This window comes from Panicum virgatum, chromosome 5K, assembly GCF_016808335.1.
Source record: "Panicum virgatum strain AP13 chromosome 5K, P.virgatum_v5, whole genome shotgun sequence".
NCBI classification, from domain to species: Eukaryota; Viridiplantae; Streptophyta; class Magnoliopsida; order Poales; family Poaceae; genus Panicum; species Panicum virgatum.
The window spans coordinates 3,021,311-3,043,665 of record NC_053140.1 but is presented as its reverse complement, the minus strand read 5'-3'; the positions used below and the strand labels follow the sequence as shown (position 1 = coordinate 3,043,665).

At 45.4% G+C, this 22,355-nt stretch overlaps 1 protein-coding gene across 1 annotated transcript; it reads right to left on the bottom strand.

Moving 5' to 3' along the window:
* Positions 1-12,244: 12,244 nt before the first annotated feature.
* On the bottom strand, positions 12,245-13,639 carry LOC120705682 (cytosolic sulfotransferase 8-like). Its single transcript, XM_039990160.1, has one exon. It carries the CDS (start codon positions 13,517-13,519, stop codon positions 12,374-12,376), a length of 1,146 nt encoding a protein of 381 aa, XP_039846094.1. The 5' UTR covers positions 13,520-13,639; the 3' UTR covers positions 12,245-12,373.
* Positions 13,640-22,355: the final 8,716 nt, after the last annotated feature.

Below are 22,355 nucleotides of genomic sequence, written 5' to 3'. Positions count from 1 at the left end.
CTAAGTCATACTGCTAAATCTTACCTAAATCCTAAAACAAATAATCTAATATTCTAAATCAACTCATAGGGTAAAAAAAATCGAGTTCGTACCTCCGGGCCGGTAAACCGGCTGCGCGCGCGGTTTACCGGTGGGGGGCAGTAGATCCGCTGCCGGGCCGGCTTACCGGAGCTACCTCCCGGCTAGCCGCGGGCTCCGGGCGGCTGGCCGGCGGTGAGCGCCGGTCGCGGCGTGGGGGCGGCGGAGGGGTCGCGGCGTGAGGGCGGTGTGACGTTCTGGGGGGCGGCGTGACGTTCTGGAGGGTTCTGGGGTCTTCATAAGGGTCGCCGGCGCATTCGGGCCAAAGTGGGTCTTAATCGGCCGGTTCATTTTTTCTTTTTTTGTTTAACTTCAAATGCCGGCAAAGTATACTAAATGAATGAATATTTGAAAAAATTTGACACCATTAGATTCGTCGCAACTTGAAGTATTTTTAGGATTTTTTTGGGAATTTTTCATTTTTTTGAATTCAAATTTGAAGTTTTGAATTTAGGCGGTTTGAAACCGGCCGGTACTGGAACCGGCCCGGACCGGTTACACCGGTAACTGCGGTTTCCGGACCGGTTCCGGTCGGGAAAAAAACCTTGATTGTGCAGCGCCAAATTACTCGCGCTGATCATCAATCATTCACTCACACGAGTAAATAACTCACAATTAACTTTTACTTTATGCCTTCTTTCGACTTAGCTGTACGTTCATAGATATAAGTATACGTGTGTAAGTGTTTGAGTTATACTGTGTAATAATTTTTTTTAAAAAAATCAAAAGAACAAGAGCTGTAAAAATTAAAATAGATGGAAGCGTACACCCCGGAGGGGGGATGGCCTTCAGCATTCAACGGCCCAGAAGTAGCCAAGCCCACCACTATTTCCTGCACAGGCCCCAACGGTAGTCTGAGCACCGCGCGCTGCCCGTTCAGTAGCCCACGCCCTTGAGCACGACCTGTACTGCACATGAAACCCAATAGCTCACGCCCTTGCTTGCTCCGCCTCTCTTCCTCCACCGCACCCCCCCCCCCCCCCCCCCACTCTCCTCCGTTCCGGTGCCCGGTGGCTGGTGGCCGCCTGGTGCGCCGCCGCCCGGCTGGCCGGCTGTAACAGGGGAGAGTGGCCTACTACTGTAGCGGCGTGAATTTAGTCCATACTGGAATTGGAGTTGAGTCCAGACCAGCTTAAATACCAGCCCCAGAGTAGTTGAATAACTCTGGTTGTAACTTTTTGCGCGAAGCGAGGACGAAAGCGCAAGAGAGTTATTTAGCAGTTGTGATTAGCAGATGTGATTTACTCAACGTGCAGAGTAGATCTTAGCCATTACCCCGGGTCGGGTCGTTACACCGGCTGCTCGCCCAGAGTAGACGAGAAGAAGAAATGATCCCTTGCAATGGCGGAGCCAGTGGGGTCCAGCAGGGGCCGTGCCTCCCTCAACGATGCAGCAAAAACTTTTCTTTCTACCTCTGTTTGAAAATGGCAACTAATTCAATGCAAGTTTATTGTACAAGTTACAATCCACATAAAGTTTATACAAGTTACATAGCACAATTAACCTTATAACTACTAGTGCTAGTGCTTATCGCAACATTAATACGGATCGTAATTTTGGAGCAGATTGACCAAAACGATCATGTTTTTTTATTTACATGGTCCTCACTATGACTATATGAGGGTCTACCTTTCCTTTTTTTTTTCAAAATGCGCACTTGGCCCCGATCCTCAATACAATCCTTGTACGTCTGGTCGCTTTTTCTAGCTACCCTTACCCAAATTCCTAACCCTATTGCACGATGCTCGATAGCTTGTGTATGCTAAATCATTCGGTTTTTCTTGTTAACTTATTTTGCGTTGCCTTTGTGTTATTATGCAGCAAATACTCAATTCTCTTTGTTGACAATCAAATTATATACCGATATGTGTTGGGCAGGCCCCCCAAAGCAAAATTTCTAGCTCCGCCTCTGGGAAGTGTTAGAGAATATGATGAAAACTCTGTAATCAGGGAGTTCTAGTTGGTTTAGCTTGGAGATAGATTTTCTAATTAGTAATCGGATACATGTTCCTGTTGTAAACTTATTGTACTCTAGGACTCCTTGCTAATCCAGACATGTAACAAACTCTTGCGCTGCAGCGCTCATATAAACATGCACCCGTCGTGACCTTGAGTTTTGAGGCCGACGTTTCCGCACCTCTGATTTCTTTCATGGTCATCAGAGCCACCTCTTCCACAGATTAAACCTCTATGGCGTCAAGCTCCAGCGCTGGTTCCTCCAACCCTCTCATCGGGATCCAAGTTACTGAGAAGCTGACCAAGAATAACTTTGCGCTATGGCGAGCGCAAGTTCTCACGGCCATCCGCGGTGCTCGCCTTGAAGGCTATGTCACCGGCAAGGTCGTCGCTCCCGCAGCTGGGATTGACGAGAAACAAGCTGACAAGGTAGTCAAGGTTTCCAATCCAGAATATGAGGAGTGGTATGCCCAGGACCAGCAAGTTCTAGGGCTTATCTTCATGTTCGTATCCAAGGACGTGTTGACAAGGATCGCCAATGCAACAATGGCGGCCCAAGCATGGCGAGCAATTGGGGAGATGCATGCTTCCCAATCTCGCGCACGATCAGTTAACGTGCGCCTCGCCTTAGCTACTACCAAGAAGGAATCCATGTCCATCACCGAATACTACAGCAAGATGAAGGCACTCGGCGATGAGATGGCGGCTGCTGGGAAGCCCCTGGACGATGAAGAGATGGTTGCCTACATTATCAACGGGTTGGACGCTGAGTTCAATCCCATCACATTTGCTCTTATTACAAGAGTAGAACCGATCACCATGTCTGAGCTGTTCTCTCAACTATTAAGTTTTGAGACATGGCTTGATCTACAGCAAGGAGGATCATCTTTATCTGCTAATCTAGCTAGCAGAGGAGGACGTGGTGGCATGCGTGGTCGCGGCAGCAATCGAGGTCGCGGTCGCAGCAGCTCTAATGGTGGCGGCCGTGGTCGTGGTGGTTCATCACATCAACAGCAGCAACACTACCGCACCAACGCCGCCACATCCAATGACGCAAGACCAACCTGTCAAGTCTGTGACAAGAAGGGACACACATCCATTGAGTGCTGGTACAGGTTCGATGAGTCTTATGGTGCAAATAACAAAAGTACAGGTTCTGCTTATGGCGTGGACACAAATTGGTATGTGGATTCTGGAGCTTCTGATCATGTTACTGGAGACCCTGAAAAGCTTTCCACTCGTGATCGTTATGGTGGCAAGGACCAGATCCAAACAACAAATGGTTCAGGTATGGAAATCACTCACGTTGGTCATTCTATTGTTCAAACCTGTAATCGTGATTTGCATCTTAATAATATCCTTTATGCCCCTGAAGCCAGAAAGAATCTTGTATCTGTTCATCGCCTTGCTCTCGATAATTCTGCATATCTTGAATTTCATCCCAACTTCTTTTTGGTCAAGGATCAGGCAACGAAGAACACCATCCTTAGAGGGCCATGTCACGGGGGACTTTATTCTCTTCCAAGCAATTCACCCCTAAAGCAAGCCTTTGGTGTCACCAGGCCTTCGTTCGAAAGGTGGCACAGTCGCTTGGGTCATCCGTCACGTAGCATAGTTTCTAAAGTTGTTAGCAACTACAATTTGCCATGTTTAGATGAGTCAAATAAAGAGTTAGTGTGTGATGCCTGCCAACAGGCAAAGAGTCATCAACTCCCTTATTCAAAGTCTTTTAGTGAATCAAAATATCCTTTGGAACTTGTGTTTTCTGATGTGTGGGGCCCTGCGCTTGATTCAGTAGGAGGAAAAAAATATTACGTCAGTTTTATTGATGACTTTAGTAAATTCACATGGATTTACCTCCTTAAATATAAATCAGAAGTGTTTCAAAAATTCCATGAATTCCAAAGTCTTGTTGAGAGAATGTTTAATCGGAAAATTATTGCTATGCAAACTGACTGGGGCGGTGAATATCAGAAACTTCACTCTTTCTTTGTTAAATGTGGCATCTCCCACCATGTCTCTTGTCCCCATGCACATCAACAGAATGGATCAGCCGAGAGGAAACATAGACACATTGTTGAAGTTGGTCTTTCTCTCTTAGCCTATGCTTCCATGCCATTAAAATTCTGGGATGAAGCTTTTCTTGCTGCTGCCTATCTCATCAATCGAACACCTAGCAAAGTAATTCAGTTTGCTACTCCCTTAGAACGCTTGTTTGGCCAAAAGCCTGATTACTCCTCCTTGCGTGTGTTTGGTTGTGCCTGTTGGCCAAATCTCCGTCCCTACAACAAGCACAAACTCCAATACCGGTCCAAACAATGTGTTTTTCTGGGGTTTAGTAATCTTCATAAGGGATTCAAATGCCTTGAGATCTCTTCTGTTCGAGTGTATATCTCACGCGATGTCACATTTGATGAAACATTTTTTCCTTTCTCCAAACTCCATTCTAATGCAGGCGCACGCCTTCGTTCAGAGATTTCACTTCTTCCTCAAAGTCTCCTAAATCTGAGCATTAATCATGGGGGAGAACATGTAGATGATCACGTGTCTGATTTACATAATATTACTGACCAAATTGATGAAGCTTCTGCAGAAACTAGTACACAAAATGATGTTACAGGTGATATAGAAGCTGAAACCGGCAGTGGCATGGAACCTGGAGATGATTTGCCTGCGTCCCCAATCGATGTTGTCTCCCCGACATCACAGCCGAACAGCGAGCGCTCGACACTAGCGAGCGGAAATCAGGCGGACATACAGGCGGACATAGAGCTGATGACAGATTCTCTACCTACTCCACCAACCGAAGGTGAGGGATCTTCTGTGGTTCCAATTCAGACTATTAGGCCTGTCACAAGACTGCAAAGAGGCATAAGAAAAGAGAAGGTCTATACTATGGAACAATCAAATATGGGAGGAATGCATTTCTCACTACTTCTGGAGAACCACAGTGTTTAGAAGAAGCGCTTGGAAATAAAAATTGGAAAGAAGCTATGGATGCAGAATATATTGCTCTAATGAGGAATAAAACTTGGCATCTTGTTCCTCCTCAAAAAGGAATTAATGTTATTGATTGCAAGTGGGTATACAAGATTAAAAGGAAATCCGATGGCAGTCTAGACAGATACAAGGCACGACTTGTTGCTAAAGGATTTAAGCAAAGATATGGCATAGACTATGAGGACACGTTTAGTCTTGTGGTTAAGGCAGCAACCATCAGAATCATCTTGTCACTTGCCATTTCAAATGGATGGAGCCTTCGTCAGCTAGATGTACAGAACGCGTTTCTACATGATGTTCTGGAAGAGGATGTCTACATGAGACAACCACCGGGGTATGAGGATTCTTCTCTCACAAATTACATTTGTAAATTGGATAAGGCCATCTATGGGTTGAAGCAGGCCCCAAGGGCGTGGTATGCAAAACTGAGTTCAAAGCTTCTAGCTCTCGGTTTTAAATCTTCCAAAGCTGATATGTCCTTATTTTTCTATAACAAAGGGGGAGTTACAGTCTTTGTATTGATTTATGTGGATGACATTATTGTTGCTAGCTCAACTCAGAGGGGTACTGAAGCGTTGTTGCAAAATTTGAAGGAAGCATTTGCTCTAAAAGACTTGGGAGATTTACATTATTTTCTTGGCATTGAGGTGAGTAAGGTTCGTGATGGCATTTTATTGACACAAGAGAAATATGCTTCGGATATATTGAGAAGAGTAGGCATGACAGATTGTAAACCAGTTGCAGCTCCTCTGTCAGTCAGTGAAAAATTATCTGCACATGAAGGTAGTCCTCTTGGACCAGACGATGCAACGAATTACAGAAGTGTAGTTGGGGCCTTACAATATCTAACACTTACAAGACCGGATATTTCTTTTGCTGTAAACAAAGTTTGTCAATTCTTGCATGCACCAATGACTGTTCATTGGACTGCTGTAAAGAGGATCCTGAGATACATAAAACTCATGGTAAAACTGGGATTAAGAATCAGTAGGTCTTCATCTTTGCTTATCAGTGCTTTCTAAGATGCTGATTGGGCAGGCTGTGTCAATGATCGTCGCTCTACTGGTGGGTTTGCTGTGTTTCTAGGAGAAAATTTGGTGTCTTGGGGTGCTAGAAAATAGGCAACATTGTCTCGGTCAAGTACGGAGGCAGAATATAAAGTGTTAGTTAATGCCACTGCTGAGATTATGTGGATACAAATGCTGTTACAGGAACTTGGAGTTCCTAGTTCAAGAGCTGCAAGATTGTGGTGTGACAATCTAGGTGCAAAATATCTCTCTGCAAATCCGGTGTTTCATGCAAGAACAAAGCATATAGAAGTGGATTATCATTTTGTGAGAGAACGTGTGTCAAAGAAGTTACTTGAGATTGAATACATTGCATCAGGAAATCAGATTGCAGACGGGTTTACAAAACCCTTGACTGTTAGACATATGGAATTATTCAAGAACAATCTCAATCTTAGCAGTTTGGATTGAGGGGGCGTGTTAGAGTATATGATGAAAACTCTGTAATCAGGGAGTTCTAGTTGGTTTAGCTTGGAGATAGATTTTCTAATTAGTAATCGGATACATGTTCCTGTTGTAAACTTATTGTACTCTAGGACTCCTTGCTAATCCGGACATGTAACAAACTCTTGCGCTGCAGCGCTCATATAAACATGCACCCGTCGTGACCTTGAGTTTTGAGGCCGATGTTTCCGCACCTCTGATTTCTTTCAGGAAGAACCATTGGAGAATCATTGGTGATGCCGCACCCTGAGCTTGATCTAGATCTGCTCCATCCTGAGCAGCTATTCGTTGACGCAACCAACGGGGACGTAGCCAGGAATTCATTTTTTTCATTGTTAGGGGGCCAACAGTGCTAATTTATTTAATAATTTGATCAAATTTTACAAAATTTTGGATCACCCCTTTGGCTACGCCCCTGGCAACCACCTATCTAACTAGCCCTTCACCAGTGCCAGTGGTAAAAGGACCGTTATTGCAAAAAAAAATGTCTCCATCAACTTCACCCATATAACGATGCCATATAGACAGAGAAAAACACAACCCAAAGTGCCTTCTTGGAAGAAACCTTCGAAGTAAGATGGCCAACATACCAACACTAGATGATACATCATCACCGAGGTTCTAAATAGCCGGCTATAACGGCTAGGAAGGACAGCCGCTATGGCACTTAGCTCGCTAAATCCGACTATAACTCGCCAAATGCCGTAACGGCAATTCTGCTGCTAAACGCCTTAGCCAACAATTTAAAACCATGATCATCACCACCAACAATTGACACATCGAAGACGGATAGAAACTTTATCAGATAGAAACCTAAACAACTACTTAAAGGTTCAAGTGTACCAACAAAAAACCATAGAATTTTGATATATATTATTTCCTTCTACTCAAGTGCTCACGCCATCTCTAGATTTTCATTTTATTTTAACAAGAGATTTTGTAGAGGCAAAATTAATAATACATCTAAAATCAAATCCATGTGAACTGTCTAGTCTCTATCTCTATCTCTAAAATAAGCAATGATTTTATGGTATGTCGATTGGAATCCTAATCAGAACATGAATAAATCAATTGGAATCCTAATCGGAATACAAACAAATTAATTTGAATCCCAATCGGAACCAATCAGTACCTCACGTGGTCACAGTGCTGACTCGTACACAGAGTGAAAGAACACAAAATTAATAGTCTTATATACGTAAATCTAAATCGGGGTAAAATATATATTACCCTAGCAACATACGGGTACTTATGCTAGTAAAGTACTCCATCCGTTCCAAATTATAAGACATTCCAAAAATCTTGGAGAGTCAAAGTTTTTTATGTTTGACCAAATCTATCTATTATATAAATATTTGAGTGTTAAAAGACGTCACCACGTTCGCCGAGAGAGGTTAGAAATTTCCACATTAATCTAAAAAAGAGAAGAATTTGGACCGTTGGATTTTATGAAGATCTAATGGCTTAGATTAATCAAAGAGTCCATGCCAAATACAATCAAAGATATTTAGTTATTGTAAAAAAAAGTATGCATATATTAAATATAGAATATGCATATATTAAATATAGAAAAGAAAAGAATGTAAGATTAATACAAAGAGTCCATGCCACATACAATCAAAGATATTTAGTTATTGTAAAAAAGAGTATGCATATATTAAATATAGAAAAAGAAAATATTTTAAGATTAATTCAAAGAATCCATGCTAAATACGATCAAAGATATTAAATTATTGTAAAAAAGTATGCATATATTAAATATAGAAAATTAAAGAATATAAGAATACTGATATCAATATATCTCTTTACTAATTTCTCATCTGTTCTTTCCAAAAAAAAAGAGAAACAACAACAATCGGTCGTACTAATAAAAATAGAAAATTAGGGATTCATTTTTTTTCTTTTTATAAGAAAATAGTAGAGAGGCAAACGTCCCACCTTTAACTAATTCCATTGGCCGAATTGACTAGATCAAAACTACAACAAGTTTATAGAGGCTGCAAATCATAAAAAGTAGAAGGGGAGGGAGAGAGATTAAGGCTATCTAAGTTCAACATCTAAAATTTGTTTTGGTTCATCATCATCTCTCTTTGCCTCGCATGTCGATCTTCAGTCTATTTGCTTGATTCTTAATTACAAAGCATCCTTGGTGAGAATGGCTCAAGGAGCCAAAGTCGAACTAGACATGTGGATATCAATTATCACATATTTGAGGCTTTTTTTAGTGAATCATCATCCCTATTCGCCTCGCGGTCTTCAATATATTTACTTGATTCTTAATTGTGAAAGCGTCCTTGGTGAGATTGGCTCGAGGAGCCAAAGTTGAACTAGATAGATGCAGATCGATACATCATAAATCCAAGGCAATGAGATGCATGTCACCAATAGCATAACCATCAAGAGGGACGAAAAGGGTGTGGCACTCATCCTGTTGCCGCTGAAAGAACAGGCAAGGGAGCGTTAAAAGAAGCCACCACATTCGTCAAGAGCATCTAGTAATTTCCACGTTATTTTTTAAAAAAGATACCGTATGTCATGAAGATCGAACGGTCTAAACTAGCCAAAAGAGGCTATGTTTAAAACTAGCCCAAAGAGTTCATATTAAATACGTTCATCGAGAAAGGGTCTATAAATTCACACATTAATCTAAAAAGAATATACACCATTGAATTTAATGAACATCTAACAGTCAAAATTAATCCAAAAAGTCTATATCAAATATAATTAATAAATATCTAATTTTAGAATAAAAAATAGGATATGACCGATCGAGATCGGCTGGAAGTTACTCAGGTGCTCTAACAACTAGGAGAGACTTTCTTTCATTTAATATTATTCAAAATATTGCACAAATCAAAGTTCAACATCTAAGTTTACAAGTTGTTGGCATCAACATCACTAACACATACACATAAATATATTAAGTACCTACATATAAAAACTTTGTAAAAAGATAAATATGTATCCAAGTTGATCCCATCTTGGGAATCATCGAACTTAAATATTATGTGCTACAATATGCGTCCATATTCAAGGTTACCTAATATTATTGAATCATCATATTTAGATTTTGCAAGTTAAAATATTATAAATATAGAAATGTGATATATAATAAAGCAATTTAAAATCCGATGATTTAATACAAACTCATAGAAAGCCGCAAGTAGTATTCAACGGGACGAACGAGAGGTACAATAAATAAAATGCTAAATAGATAAAAAAAATTAAGAAAAAAACTTGCTACCCTTGCTATTAGCACGGGCTACCATGAAAAAAATGTGGTTTCACCATTATAGTCAAAATTAAAGAAGTTTTAGGAGGAGATGAGGTCCAACCAAATAAATTGTTAGTGTGCGATCTAGGAAGCATGTTAGCAACTAAAAAAGAATTGGCATGGCCATGGAGAAGTATAATTTAATGGCATTGTTTAAAAAAACTATGAGTAGAAAAAAGTGAATAAGAGTGAGACTTTGAGAGAGTGATGACGACCATTGTCGGCTATAATATAAATTTGTAGAGCCCGTAAACGGTACGCAATAGAGAAAATAGACCGCGACCATAAAATAAAATAAATGCATGTATGCATAAATTTTAAGAAATTACAAATGGAAGAATAAAAATAAAAACTAGCCACCCGCACTATTTGCGCGGGCCACCTTGCTAGTTTATATAATTGAATAATAAAATTTATTATATAAACTAAGTACCATTAGATTCTTTATTAGTTATATTTTTTCTTTATTAATTATATTTTCGTAGTACATCAATTCGATATCATAAATCTTTATATTTCTCTTTGTAATCTTGGTCAAATTTGAGATTGTTTTGACTCTCCAAAATTCTTGAGATGTCTTATAATTTGGAACAGAGGGAGTACTAAAAATGATTTAGAGATGGCATATGAAACCAATTTAGATTCTTTATTAGTTATATTTTTGTAGTACATCAATTCGATATCATAAATTTTTATATTTCTTTTTGTAATCTTGGTCAAATTTGAGATTACTTTAACTCTCAAAGATTCTTGAGATGTCTTATAATTTGGAAGGAGTATTTAGGGATGGCATATGAAACCAATCGCAACCTTGCCTGTGGACACCATTCCCCAAGTGAACGGACCAGACGGATTGCTATAGCGATGATACAATGGTAAACAGTATCATATGAACAATTATACTACAGTGTTCCACAGTGGTGCACAGTAATCCCCCTGCTCCGGCGACCACTTAAGTTGCATTCCCTATAGCAACTGCACAGGAACTCGGTCCCCATTTTTGGCAGGGTGACAGCGACGACAGGTGGGGGCATGCATGAAACCTGAGGGGACCAGCAATTACGACCACAACCCGAAAACACCATTCCTCATGCCCTTGCGATCACCGGGCCTATCGTGACCGTCCATCGATTGTATCGGTCCGGATATGATGCTCCTCTGACTGTGTCCGGCTGGTTGAGATGTGTTCTTTTGACCGGTTTCTGACAGGGGCATTACGGGAACTTTTATCCTTTCCCTTCCCCCAAACACTGTTGGTTTTCTTCTTCCTTCGTTCCTCAACTTCATTTCTTGATGCCATGGCTTCTCCGAAGGACACCGGCAAGGCCCTTTCTCTCTCCACGAGTGCCTTGCCGCGGTGCTGCTGCCGGGCGGCCGGGACGCCGGCGCCCGGGCTGCGGCCGTCGTTGGGCTACTGCTGGCTCGGGACCGGCACGAGCGCACGCACCTAAACGCGGCCGAGGCGGCGTCGGACCAGCGACCTGCGGCGGCCGCGGCTCCTGTGGAAGGCCACGTCGCCGGTCTCCAGCTCGTTGCGCGCGAACACCAGCTTCGTCCCGCGAGCTCGCCGTCGCCACCTGCTCCCAGTGTTCACCACTCGCGACGTCTGAGACCGCCGGAGTTCTCTTCTTCCCCAACTCCGTCAGGCTTAGAAGAGAAGGGGTTTGGGGGAGGCAGGCCGGCCAGGCGGTGGGGACGGCAGGAGGGCGGCTTTAGGGTTCTGGCGGTGGGGGAGGCGGTTGGGCCAGGTCGGGGCGGGGGCGTCCATGGCCGGAGCTGTGCGTGGTGGCGGCGGCGACCGGCGGAGTAGGACGAGCGGAGTCAGTGGTCCGGCGAGGGAGGTGATGGTGACGTGCTGGCCGGACCCAGCGTGGGACGGCGGCCTCTCCGCTCGGCCCCGACAGTAGCGTGCGGCGGAGCGGCCCAGCACAGCACCAGCGCGATATGCGCGCCGCTCGCTCGTGGATAAGGCTGTCGACGTCGGTAGGAAGGAGATAGTGGAGAGAGAGATAATTCCAGCTTTTCCTTTTTTACCTCTAGCTGCAAGGACAAGACGCCGGTACACAATTTCAAAGTTACCAAAAATTTTCACCTCGAAATTTGTGTCTTCTCCTTTGGATACATGCATAGAATACTAAATATAGTTAAACAACAAACCTAATTGCACAGTTTAGTTGTACAAGACGAGACGAATCTTTTAAGTCTAATTAGTGCATGATTAGTCATGAGTGCTACAATAACCCACATGTACTAATGATGCGGTTAAAGACCTCAAAAGATTTGTCTCGCGGTTTCCAGGTGATTCTAAAATTAGTTTTTTAATTAGTATTCGAAAAATCTTCCATCTGATCAAATTATTGATGTAACACTCAAAAAAAATTTTGGTTTGGGAACTAAACGCCCCCAATCTTGACGCGAGGAGATGCTCCTATGCCCAGGATATCCCTGGTGACCACGGGTACATGTGGAATATCACCGCAACCAGGAACTGGCAGTTTATTTTTCCAAAAAAAAAAGAAAGCACGAGCAGAACCGAGAGCAGTAGCTCTCTCTATCACGCTGACCCGGCGAAGGCGAACCCAGATCCCCGTAGCTCATCGTCGACAATCCGGTCCAGCCTCCGCGCCATCTCCGGCGTCATGTGGTTGCGCCAGTCCCCGGCGCCGCCCTTCCGGAAGAAGGCCTCGTTGTCGATGGGCAGCTTGCCGCTCCCGCTCCGGTTCACCTCGGCGCCCTTGAGCTCGCCCAGGCTGCAGAGCTCCACGATGGCGTCCACCGCCCCTCCCTCCTCCTCCTCCTCGCCGGAGAAGCCGCACCCCATGAACTCGGCCAGCTTCCTGAGGCTGCTCCGCGGCGCGAGCAGCATCTCCTCGTACCGGAGGAACAGCACCGCGCCGGGCCTCCGCACGCTCTCCTCCCAGTACTCGCGGACGTGCCGCCACTGCGGGCCGCAGATCGACCGGCCCTCGCAGAAGAGCTCGAACGCCTCCCGGAACGCGAAGCCCCCCGCGTCGGCGCCGAACGCCGGCGCCGCCTTCCTGGTGAAGAGCCAGGTGGAGACGAGCGCGTCCTTGGGGTCCCGGCAGACGTAGACGATCCGGCACCCGGACCTGAGCCGCTCCGGCAGCAGGGAGTAGGGGAGGTGGGTGGCGATGGTGCGCGGGGAAGGGAGCGCCTCGAACTCGTCCCCGAGGGCCGCGGCGGCGGCGGCGGAGCGTCCCCCCGCGAGCGCGAACTCCACCTCGAGGAACCGGACGAGGTCGTGGGGGTTGCTGCGGCGGAGCGGGTGGCGGGCGGGGTCGGACGGCGGGTGCGCGGCCCGGTTCCGCGCGGCGAAGGCGAGGGCCTTGAGCCAGGTGGTGCCGGACTTGGGGAAGCTCGCCAGCAGCACGTCCGTGGGGCGCGGCGTGAAGCGGGCGCGGAGGGCGGGGACGCCCGCCGCCAGCGTGATCTCGGGAAGCCAGAAGCCGTTGAGCTGGCGGAGCGGGAACGGCGGGCACCGGGTCTCCAGGGGCAGCGACTCCAGCGCCGGCGCCGGCGCCATCTCCTCCTCCTGCTCCTGTGGGGGCGTGGAAGGCGGAGCCGCTGGCGCCGGCGCCGGTGCTGCGCCTTGCTGCTGCGTTTCGGTGCCGTCGTCGTCCGCCGCCCCGGAAGCCATGGCGTGGGTGCCGTGTGCCGTGCGTGCGTCTCTAGCTTGCATCTTGCTGACTTGCTACAGACTTCCAGTTACGTGCTGCCGCAGGTCGCAGATGACATAGACCTCATCCCAATCTCTTTCTTCTTCTTTTTAGAGGAAAAAAAATCTGATACTAATCTCCATATAACTCGATCCTTTTTTTTACACAAGTCACCGGGAATGATATAACCATAGTCACAAAGTTCCTGGGTCGACCGGGTCGAGGAACGGGGTAGAGGGTCGAGGGTCGTCATTTAATAAAATTGTGGTACGAAGGGGGTATACATCTATGGAACGATAAATTATTATGTGGGACGCGACCCTGATTCATCGGGGTCGATATCTTCGGGTCGATAAAGACAAAAATTATATATGTGCTACTAATGAAGAAACTAATCTGCACAAGCATATAAGAAACATATAAAAGAGTACATTTAGACCATGCTACACGTACTCAGCTCATTGTCTAACCAATCCACTGTCCTTAACCTCCTTATCCCAATTAAATCTGGTAGCAATGGGGCTGCGACCCATTTCAAACCGGGACACGATCCAACCTTGAATGGGACACTGACCCTCTTCGACCCCGACCCTCAAATCGGAACGACGTTCCCGGGTCGAGGGACGAGGCATCGACCCCGAATCCTGTGACTATGGATATAACGCATTTTTTAATAATTATATTACCATCACGCTGCCAATCATTCAGTTTGGCGTTTTTATAGAAAAAAATAAAATGATGACACTTGAGCCGTTTGGGGAGCTCCCGTACCGGTATTTTCTTGCTTACCCTGTGCTGACACAAAATCAGATCACACACTCGAACGCGCTAGAACGCGCAGCAAGATTGTCAAAACGATCAACACCAGCAGCCTCCCTGCGCCGACCGGTTAGATCGGTATAGCGGACCGGTCAGACCGGTACTCCAGGAAGACAGCAAAGACCTAGAACCAAGAGCTCGGGAGGGACCCCGTCGGAACTCGTGAATCTATGGTTGCTCTGAGGTCGGCAGGCCACTCAGAACGCCATCGAACGCCGTGGAGACGAGCGAAGAATAACAGATGAAATTGGAAAAGTTAGGGTTTGGAGGAAAAAGTAAAGGATAAATGTGTGAATTGATTGGGGTTAACCTCAATCGGCCTTAGCCTTTATATTTATAGGCCGGGGAAGACGTACCCCTTCACGAGTAGAATTACATGATGACTCTTTACAAAAACCCTAATTCTACTCGGACTGTACAGACCCGACCGGTCAGACCGGTCGACCTCAGCAGGTGCCAAATTTGGCTGTCAACATATGCCCCCCTGCTTTTTTGTGAGTTTCACAAGCCAAAAAGCAAGAACTATCCTGATGTACATGTTTTACACAGAGTATACAAGTCTAAAAATAAAACTAAGGGCGATATCCAATACCGGCCGTCTTCGTCTTCACGCACTTTGCCATACGCTAGGATAGAATTTCTTCAAGTATCTCCCATTGACAGCCCTGGGTAGACGTTCACCTTGCACCGTCTCCACCATATACGAATTTCCAGAGATAACTTTGATAATCTTGTATGGACCCTCCCAACTTGGCGACCATTTGCCAAACTTGTTGTTTTTCATCCCAAGAGGCAAAATTGTCTTCCAAACCAGATCCCCAACCTGAAAAGATTTAAGTTTTAACTTTTTGTTGTAAGCTCTGGCCACCCGAAACTTGTCTTTTTCAATCTCCTTCAAAGCCTTCAAACGCTTGTCGGTCACCTCATCAATATTATTCATCATCAAATCATGGTAATCAACAGCGGAGAGGTCATTTTGCTTTGCTAACCTATATGCGTCTAGATTTACCTCAATGGGTAAAACGGCCTCTTGACCATACACAAGCTTAAAAGGAGTAACCTTAGTAGCACCATGTCTAGATATACGATGAGCCCACAATGCTTCGGATAACACTTCATGCCACTTCTTAGGATTTTCTTCTATCTTCTTCTTGACAAGTTTGATCAAAATCTTATTACTAGACTCGGCCTGCCCATTGGACTGAGCATAGTATGAAGATGAATTGATCAACTTAATCTTATAAGATTCGGCAAAGGCACATACCACTTTTGATATAAATGAAGAACCTTGATCCGTTATCAAAGTTTGTGGAATGCCGAATCTATGAATAATATGCTCAGTAATAAACTCAATTACCACCCTATGTGTCATATTCTTCAAAGGAACTGTTTCGGTCCACTTAGTAAAATAATCTGTAGCAACTAACACGAAGAGATGCCCCTTTGAAGACGGAGGATTAATTTGTCCAATAAAATCCAACCCCCAACCTCGGAATGGCCATGGTTTAATAATAGGATGCATCAACGCAGCAGGCACCAATTGCAAATCACCAAATCGCTGACATTCTTCATACCCTTTAAAGTATCTAAAACAATCGGATAGCATGGTGGGCCAATAGAAACCGGCTCTTCTAAGTAACCACTTCATCTTGGGAGCCGATTGATGAGTACCACAAATACCTTCATGAACCTCACCCATAGCAACCCAATCCTGATCTGAGTCTAAACATTTGAGAAGCAAATCTTCGGCAGTTCGACGATAAAGCTCATCGTCAATTAAAACATACTTGAAAGCCAAACACCGAATATTTCTCTCCGCACCACGGCCAGGATCTCTCAAATATGACATAAGAGGGACCCTTCAATCCTGGGCTTCGGCCGAGATAATTGAATCATCTTTTTGGCCAAACCAAAACCATCAGCAGCATCACCGGTCAGACCGGTCTCGCTGACCGGTCGGACCGGTGTGTCCAGAACTAGAAACTCGGCTTTCGTTTGCATCGGCTTGCGAATGTTGAAATATTTTTTCGTAACATTATAGCCAGATGCTTGCTGAGCTAGAGTATTTGCCTTTCCATTCTCTTCCCTCGGTATATGTTTAATAATAAATTCATCGAAGGAGGAAATAATATCGAGGCATTTATCAAGATATGCATTTAGAGAACCATTATAGCACTGGCATACCTTGGATACTTGCTGCACCACTAGAAGAGAATCTCCAAAGGCTTCAACATGTTTCACACCCATGGATTGCAAGAATTCCAAGGCAAATAGAAGCGCTTCATACTCAACTTGGTTATTTGTGTATTCTTCTTCCAATCGGTTTGAAAACTCAAAAACGGCACCATTCGGAGAAATAAGAACAGCACCAATCCCTTGACCATCATCACAAACCGATCCATCAAAGTACAACTTCCATGGTGTGAAAGTAATATAGCCGACTTCTAGATCATGCTTGTCATTAATCCGATGCTCAACAATAAAATCCGCTACAATTTGGCCTCTCATAGATTTTAAAGGTTCACAAGCCAAATCATATTCAACCAAAGCATAAGCCCACTTGCCGATTCTACTACTCAAAATCGGTTTTTTGTAACATATGTTTGATCACATCGGTTTGACACACTACTATGCAAGTACTAGATAGTAGATAATGCCTTAATTTGGTACAAGCATAATAAAGAGACAAACACAACTTCTCAATAAATGTATACCTTGTCTCCGCATCAATAAGTCGTCGGCTTGTATAAGTGATGACATACTCCTTGTCTTCGGTTTCTCGAGTCAAAACAGCCCCAATGACCTTGTCTCTAGTAACCACATAAAGTCTGAAATGAACCCCTCTCTTAGGTTCCTTGAGCACAGGTGGTGAAGACAGATAAACCTTGATCTTTTCAAAGGCCTCTTACTGTTCTGCCCCCCAAGTAAATTCAGCTTCATTCTTTAACCGAAGAATAGAAGTAAGAACATCAACATGCCTCATTACAAGTAGTTTGCCAATTTTCTAGCTCGAATTGAAAAACTTCTAATTCGACTTTTATTTGCTGATGTACAATTTTCAACCAGTTCAAGACCTCAAAATCAAAGTCTTGGGAGCCCCTTGCAAATTGATCTGTTGCATAGAAATTTCATGAGGTAAATTATCATTTCCCAATATTTTGCCCCCCGAGTACTTAAATGTCGTTGAGCTCCATATTGCTGCGCTTTCGGTGTAGCCTCATGATCGACTAGCTCCTCATTGCCTCGTACCGAGAATGCTAGCGGTGTTTCTCCATCGCAAGGAAGCGAAACGGGCATTGCCAATTCGGCTATCTGTTCTGTTGAAACCTCAACCGATCTGACCGGTTGCTCTGGGCGGTCAGACCGGTCGCTTGTACCGGTCAGACCGGTCGCCTGAGGCAGTTCGACCGGTCGTGCTGGCTGGTCAACTGCTTTAACCCTCCATACCTTGCCCTGAGGTACCATTGGTTTGTTGTGGTTGAATTGTTTGTCCCTCAGCCTCTTGAACTCCTGCTCCTTCTCCTGAGCACGTAGGCGTTGCAGCTTCCTTCTTTGAGTACGAGTCAATCCTGGAGGACACCATCTTGGTTGAAAGTACTTTGATTTTGAGCTACTGCTGCTGGCCTCATGATCATTAGCTATGATCGGCCTTTGGATAGAAGGATTGATCGATTTACCAAAAACCATCGGTCTTGTACCCGTATTATTGACAACCACTTTGATATCGCCGAATTGCATAACATCATCAGCTTTAGCCTTCTCTAGATCAATAGTGGGTTGTACATTCTCTTTCTTCTCCTTGACACGGTAAACCTGTCTTGGAGAATGAACTTTGCCCAGCCTCTGATGAGACCGGTCTGACCGGTCAGTGGTGACCGGTTCAGGCTGCCGCCTCTGACCTGATTGGTAGGGTCCCAATCGGTCGTATATTGGTCGTGTCACTTTGTCGAACATAAGCCTCCTGTGATCCTCCTCTCTATGGTGAGATGGTGGGTATAGCATCGGATAACAATACATCCAAATTCCTTCATGCCCCCATGTAGGACAAGAAAAACCCGATGCCGGTGACGCCCATGGCGTGGTAGTACACATCTTCTGAGGAGGGAACGCTGTAGTGCTGTCACCCCTATGCTTGCTGAATTCTCCCCTAGTAGAAGAACGCTTGCCTTGATGCGGAGGTGAACTTGGTTCTTTTTTTTAGTGGCCGATCTTTTGGAATGGCCTTTGTGTACTTGTTCAGTAGTTGAATGAAGGTGAGCTTCTGCTTTGTAAAATTCCCCTGCACCTTTGACTCATTAACCTTCTCAGCACCTCCTTCCGGGCGCTTAGGCTTGAAAGTTCTGGGCCGGCCTTTTGTCTGACTGGTCTGACCGGTTGAGGCGACCAGTTTGACCGGTCGTGCCTGAGTTGCAGGCCGACTCGTCTTTTGAGAGGAACTTTCTTGCCCCCTGGGCCTTGAAGCTTTGACAGTGATCTTCAGTGACTCCTTTCCATCAAGAGTCTTCTCCATCGTCACTTCCCTAGCCTGAATCTTGTCATTGACATTTTTCGGCCTTGGCTCGCCAATGATAATATTTTTTCCTTTTGCTCCTTCGGCTTATTCCGGCCGAATGAGTACCTTGACATTATCCAAATCAATCGTATGGACAGGGAATGACGCCTTGTCATCTTTTACCTCATGCATTACCAATCGTCCTTCATTAACGGCCGATTGGATTTTTCGACGAAAGATATTGCAATCATTAGTTGCATGAGAAAAAGTATTACGCCACTTGCAATATGCATGCTGCTTTAGCTCCTCAAGTGGCGGTATAACATGTGACAACTTGATGTTTCCGCTTCTAAGCAATTCATCAAATATGCGATTACACTTAGAAACATCAAATGTGAAACAAACTTGTTCTTGCCGATTCTTCGGAATCCGCTTAAGCGATGAACAAGAACATGGCTTAGCTTCTGATGGCCATATGAATTGAGCAAATTCCTTTTTCTCATCGTCCGAATCAGATTTATAGTCAATATGTATGGACCGATGAGTATTATGGGCATCTTTTGCGTTCTGGAGTCTAAATTCTAAACCCAAGACTTTCATGTGCAAATAATTAACAGTGTGGTACTCAAAACCTTCGAGTTCTTTTTTCAAATAAGAACACAAACCATCAAAAGCCAAATCAGCCAATTCCTTTTCAGAAACTGTTAAATTTAAACATCGGTTTTTGATATCTTTAAACCTTCGGAAGTAATCCGAAGCAGACTCATCTTGGCCTTGCCTAACCAATGCCAAATCCGACAGTTTAGCATCATTGTGCCCATTATAAAAACGATCATGAAACTTACGTTCTAACTGATTCCAAGATTGAATAGAATTCGGGGCCAATGAAAAAACCCAAGAAAAAGCGGTTCCAGTAAAAAATAATGAAAATAAGCAAATGCGCAAAGCCTCATGAAAACCAGCTTTTCCCAGTTGTAAGATATATTGGTCAATGTGCTCCCAAGGTGCTTTATTATCATCACCACTAAATTTCACAAAATCAGGAACACACCAACCAGCAGGAAAAGAAAATAAATCAAATTCAGGAGGATATGGCTTTTGGTATAATGTAGAATTACCTATATCCACACCGAATTCAGTTTTCATCGCACTAGCCGGATCCTCTTTTAACCTAGCGGGATCGGCTTTGCATCTACCACTCGTGGATGCTTGTGCTACAGAAGTAAGACGATGTTCTATAGGATTATCGTGTACCATCGTCTGAACCGAACTTATCGGTGCATGCCCCGCAGAATTTTCATGTACATTAACAAAAATCGGTTCATGTGGAGAACCAGATTCTTGTGAAGGAGAAGGCTGCACACAATTTGTCATCTCATTGGTTCGGCTAAGGATTGCCGAGCAAAGAGTAGACATGTTCGGTGTAGATGTTACTGGGCTGACCACCATCGCACCGGTCTGACCGATCCAGCCGCATTCGGCTGTACCAGCTGCAATGGTGATGTTTGCCCTGCAAAATAGTTCGTCGGCATGCCATATAGTGGTTCTTGAATAGATGCTGGCGTAGCCGATGAATTAGTAGTTTGGAAAGCACAATTATCATCTACGGATTTGCCTTTTTTCATGATATCTATTTGATCTTTTAAATCATTCATGAGCTTATATATATCAGCAATTTTCTTATCCATAATTGATGATAATCGGCTAAACAAGTCGGAAGATGAAGTGCTTACATTGCTTATTACCTCGACTCGCTTATTCTTGAGCGTGAAGGAGGGCATGACAAAGTCTTGAACCCTCGTGACCTGACCTTGCTGATTTTTCTTGAATCCCTTCAAGAATTGTGCTTTGAAGTGCTCCCTAACCACCAAGTACTCTTGGCGCTCCTCCTCACTGAGTTCCTCGACAGATGTGGAGATGTTGCCTTCGTCGAGGTCGGTGACGACGCCCATCTTCTTTAAGAACTAGATTAGATCGGTTTAAAAACCAGATTAATCTGTCCCCTGCGGAGTCGCCAAAAGGTGTGTTGACGTAAAATCTAGTCACACACTCGAACGCGCTAGAACGCGCAGCAAGATCGTCAAAACGATCAACACCAACAGCCTCTCTGCGCTGACCGGTTAGTCCGGTATAGCGGACCGGTCAGACCGGTACTCCAGGAAGACGGCGAAGACCTAGAACCAAGAGCTCGGGAGGGACTCCGTCGGAGCTCGTGAATCTAGGGTTGCTCTGAGGTCGGCAGGCCACTCAGAACGCCATCGAACGCCGTGGAGACGAGCGAAGAACAGCAAATGAGATTGGAAAAGTTAGGGTTTGGAGGAAAAAGTAAAGGATAAATGTGTGAATCGATTGGGATTAACCTCAATCGGCCTTAGCCTTTATATTTATAGGCCGGAGAAGACGTACCCCTTCACGAGTAGGATTACATGAGAACTCTTTACAAAAACTCTAATTTTACTCGGACTGTACAGACCAGACCGGTCTGACTGGTCGACCTCAGCAGGTGCCAAATTTGACTATCAACACCCTGTGTGCCGTCTTCCATGCCTCTAGTGGTGTGCTGGGCAGCTGGGCTGTTGAACGATGAACAGCTCCTGCGTCTGTTCGGATGGTTAGGACTTGTTACTGTAGTAGCTGATTCAATAGTTTTTTGAAAGAATACGGTACTGTAGCGGCTGCTAGTGGCTAGTTACTATAGCGGCCGGGCCGTATGGACTCAAGTATATATAATTCGTCAATACGTATACGTACTGTAGTTGCGGAGTACAGTACCATAAGCCAGCCATCCGCTTAGAAAGAAGGTAGCCAAGTGATCTCAATACCATGTCGTGGCATTGCAGGAAGTCGCTGACACACCAGGCAGCTTAGCTCGATCAACGCCATCGGTGACGTGAGCTCACGCATTTCGTCCAACACCCCGCTCCGCCTTCGAGGCCACGCGCGGCCGCCGTTCTCTGCGCTACTGCTGAGCCCGCTGCTCCCTCGCGACGATTAGCAGCAGCAAGAGAAGCCAGTTTCGCCGGGCAGTGCGTCTCGCCGAAAGGACACGCCATCGGAATCCGGGACAAGCGTCCGGGCCATCGGAACCCGCCGCCGGTGCCGTGGGGCGCGGCGATCGCGAGAGGTCCGGTCAGCGGCGCGTCATCGAGGGAGGCGGATCCTGCTCTGGCCGAAGGGGAGCGAGCGCGGGTGCGCAGGGCGGCGAGCGAGGAAGAAGAAGAACAGGGGGTCTCCTTTTGAGTTTTGTAGCTACGCGACCAATCTCAGCCGCACAAGCCCGATCCGACGGTTGACAGAGACCCAGGGGATGGACGGTATCTCAATTACCGTCCACCCCTGGGGTCGCTGCCTCGCCGGAGGACCGCCGCGTCGCCGCTGTTCCTCGCGCCCTCGCCTCACTTCCCGCGGAATGGATGCCTCCTTGAGGTCTGGTCGTGTTCCCGGTGAACGGAGCCGGTGGCCCGGTGCAGCGAAGGCCCAGGCCTTCCCCGTCCTCGACCGCCGTTCACCAGCCCGGCCGAGTGATTCCGAGACGCGCGCCGTGTGTC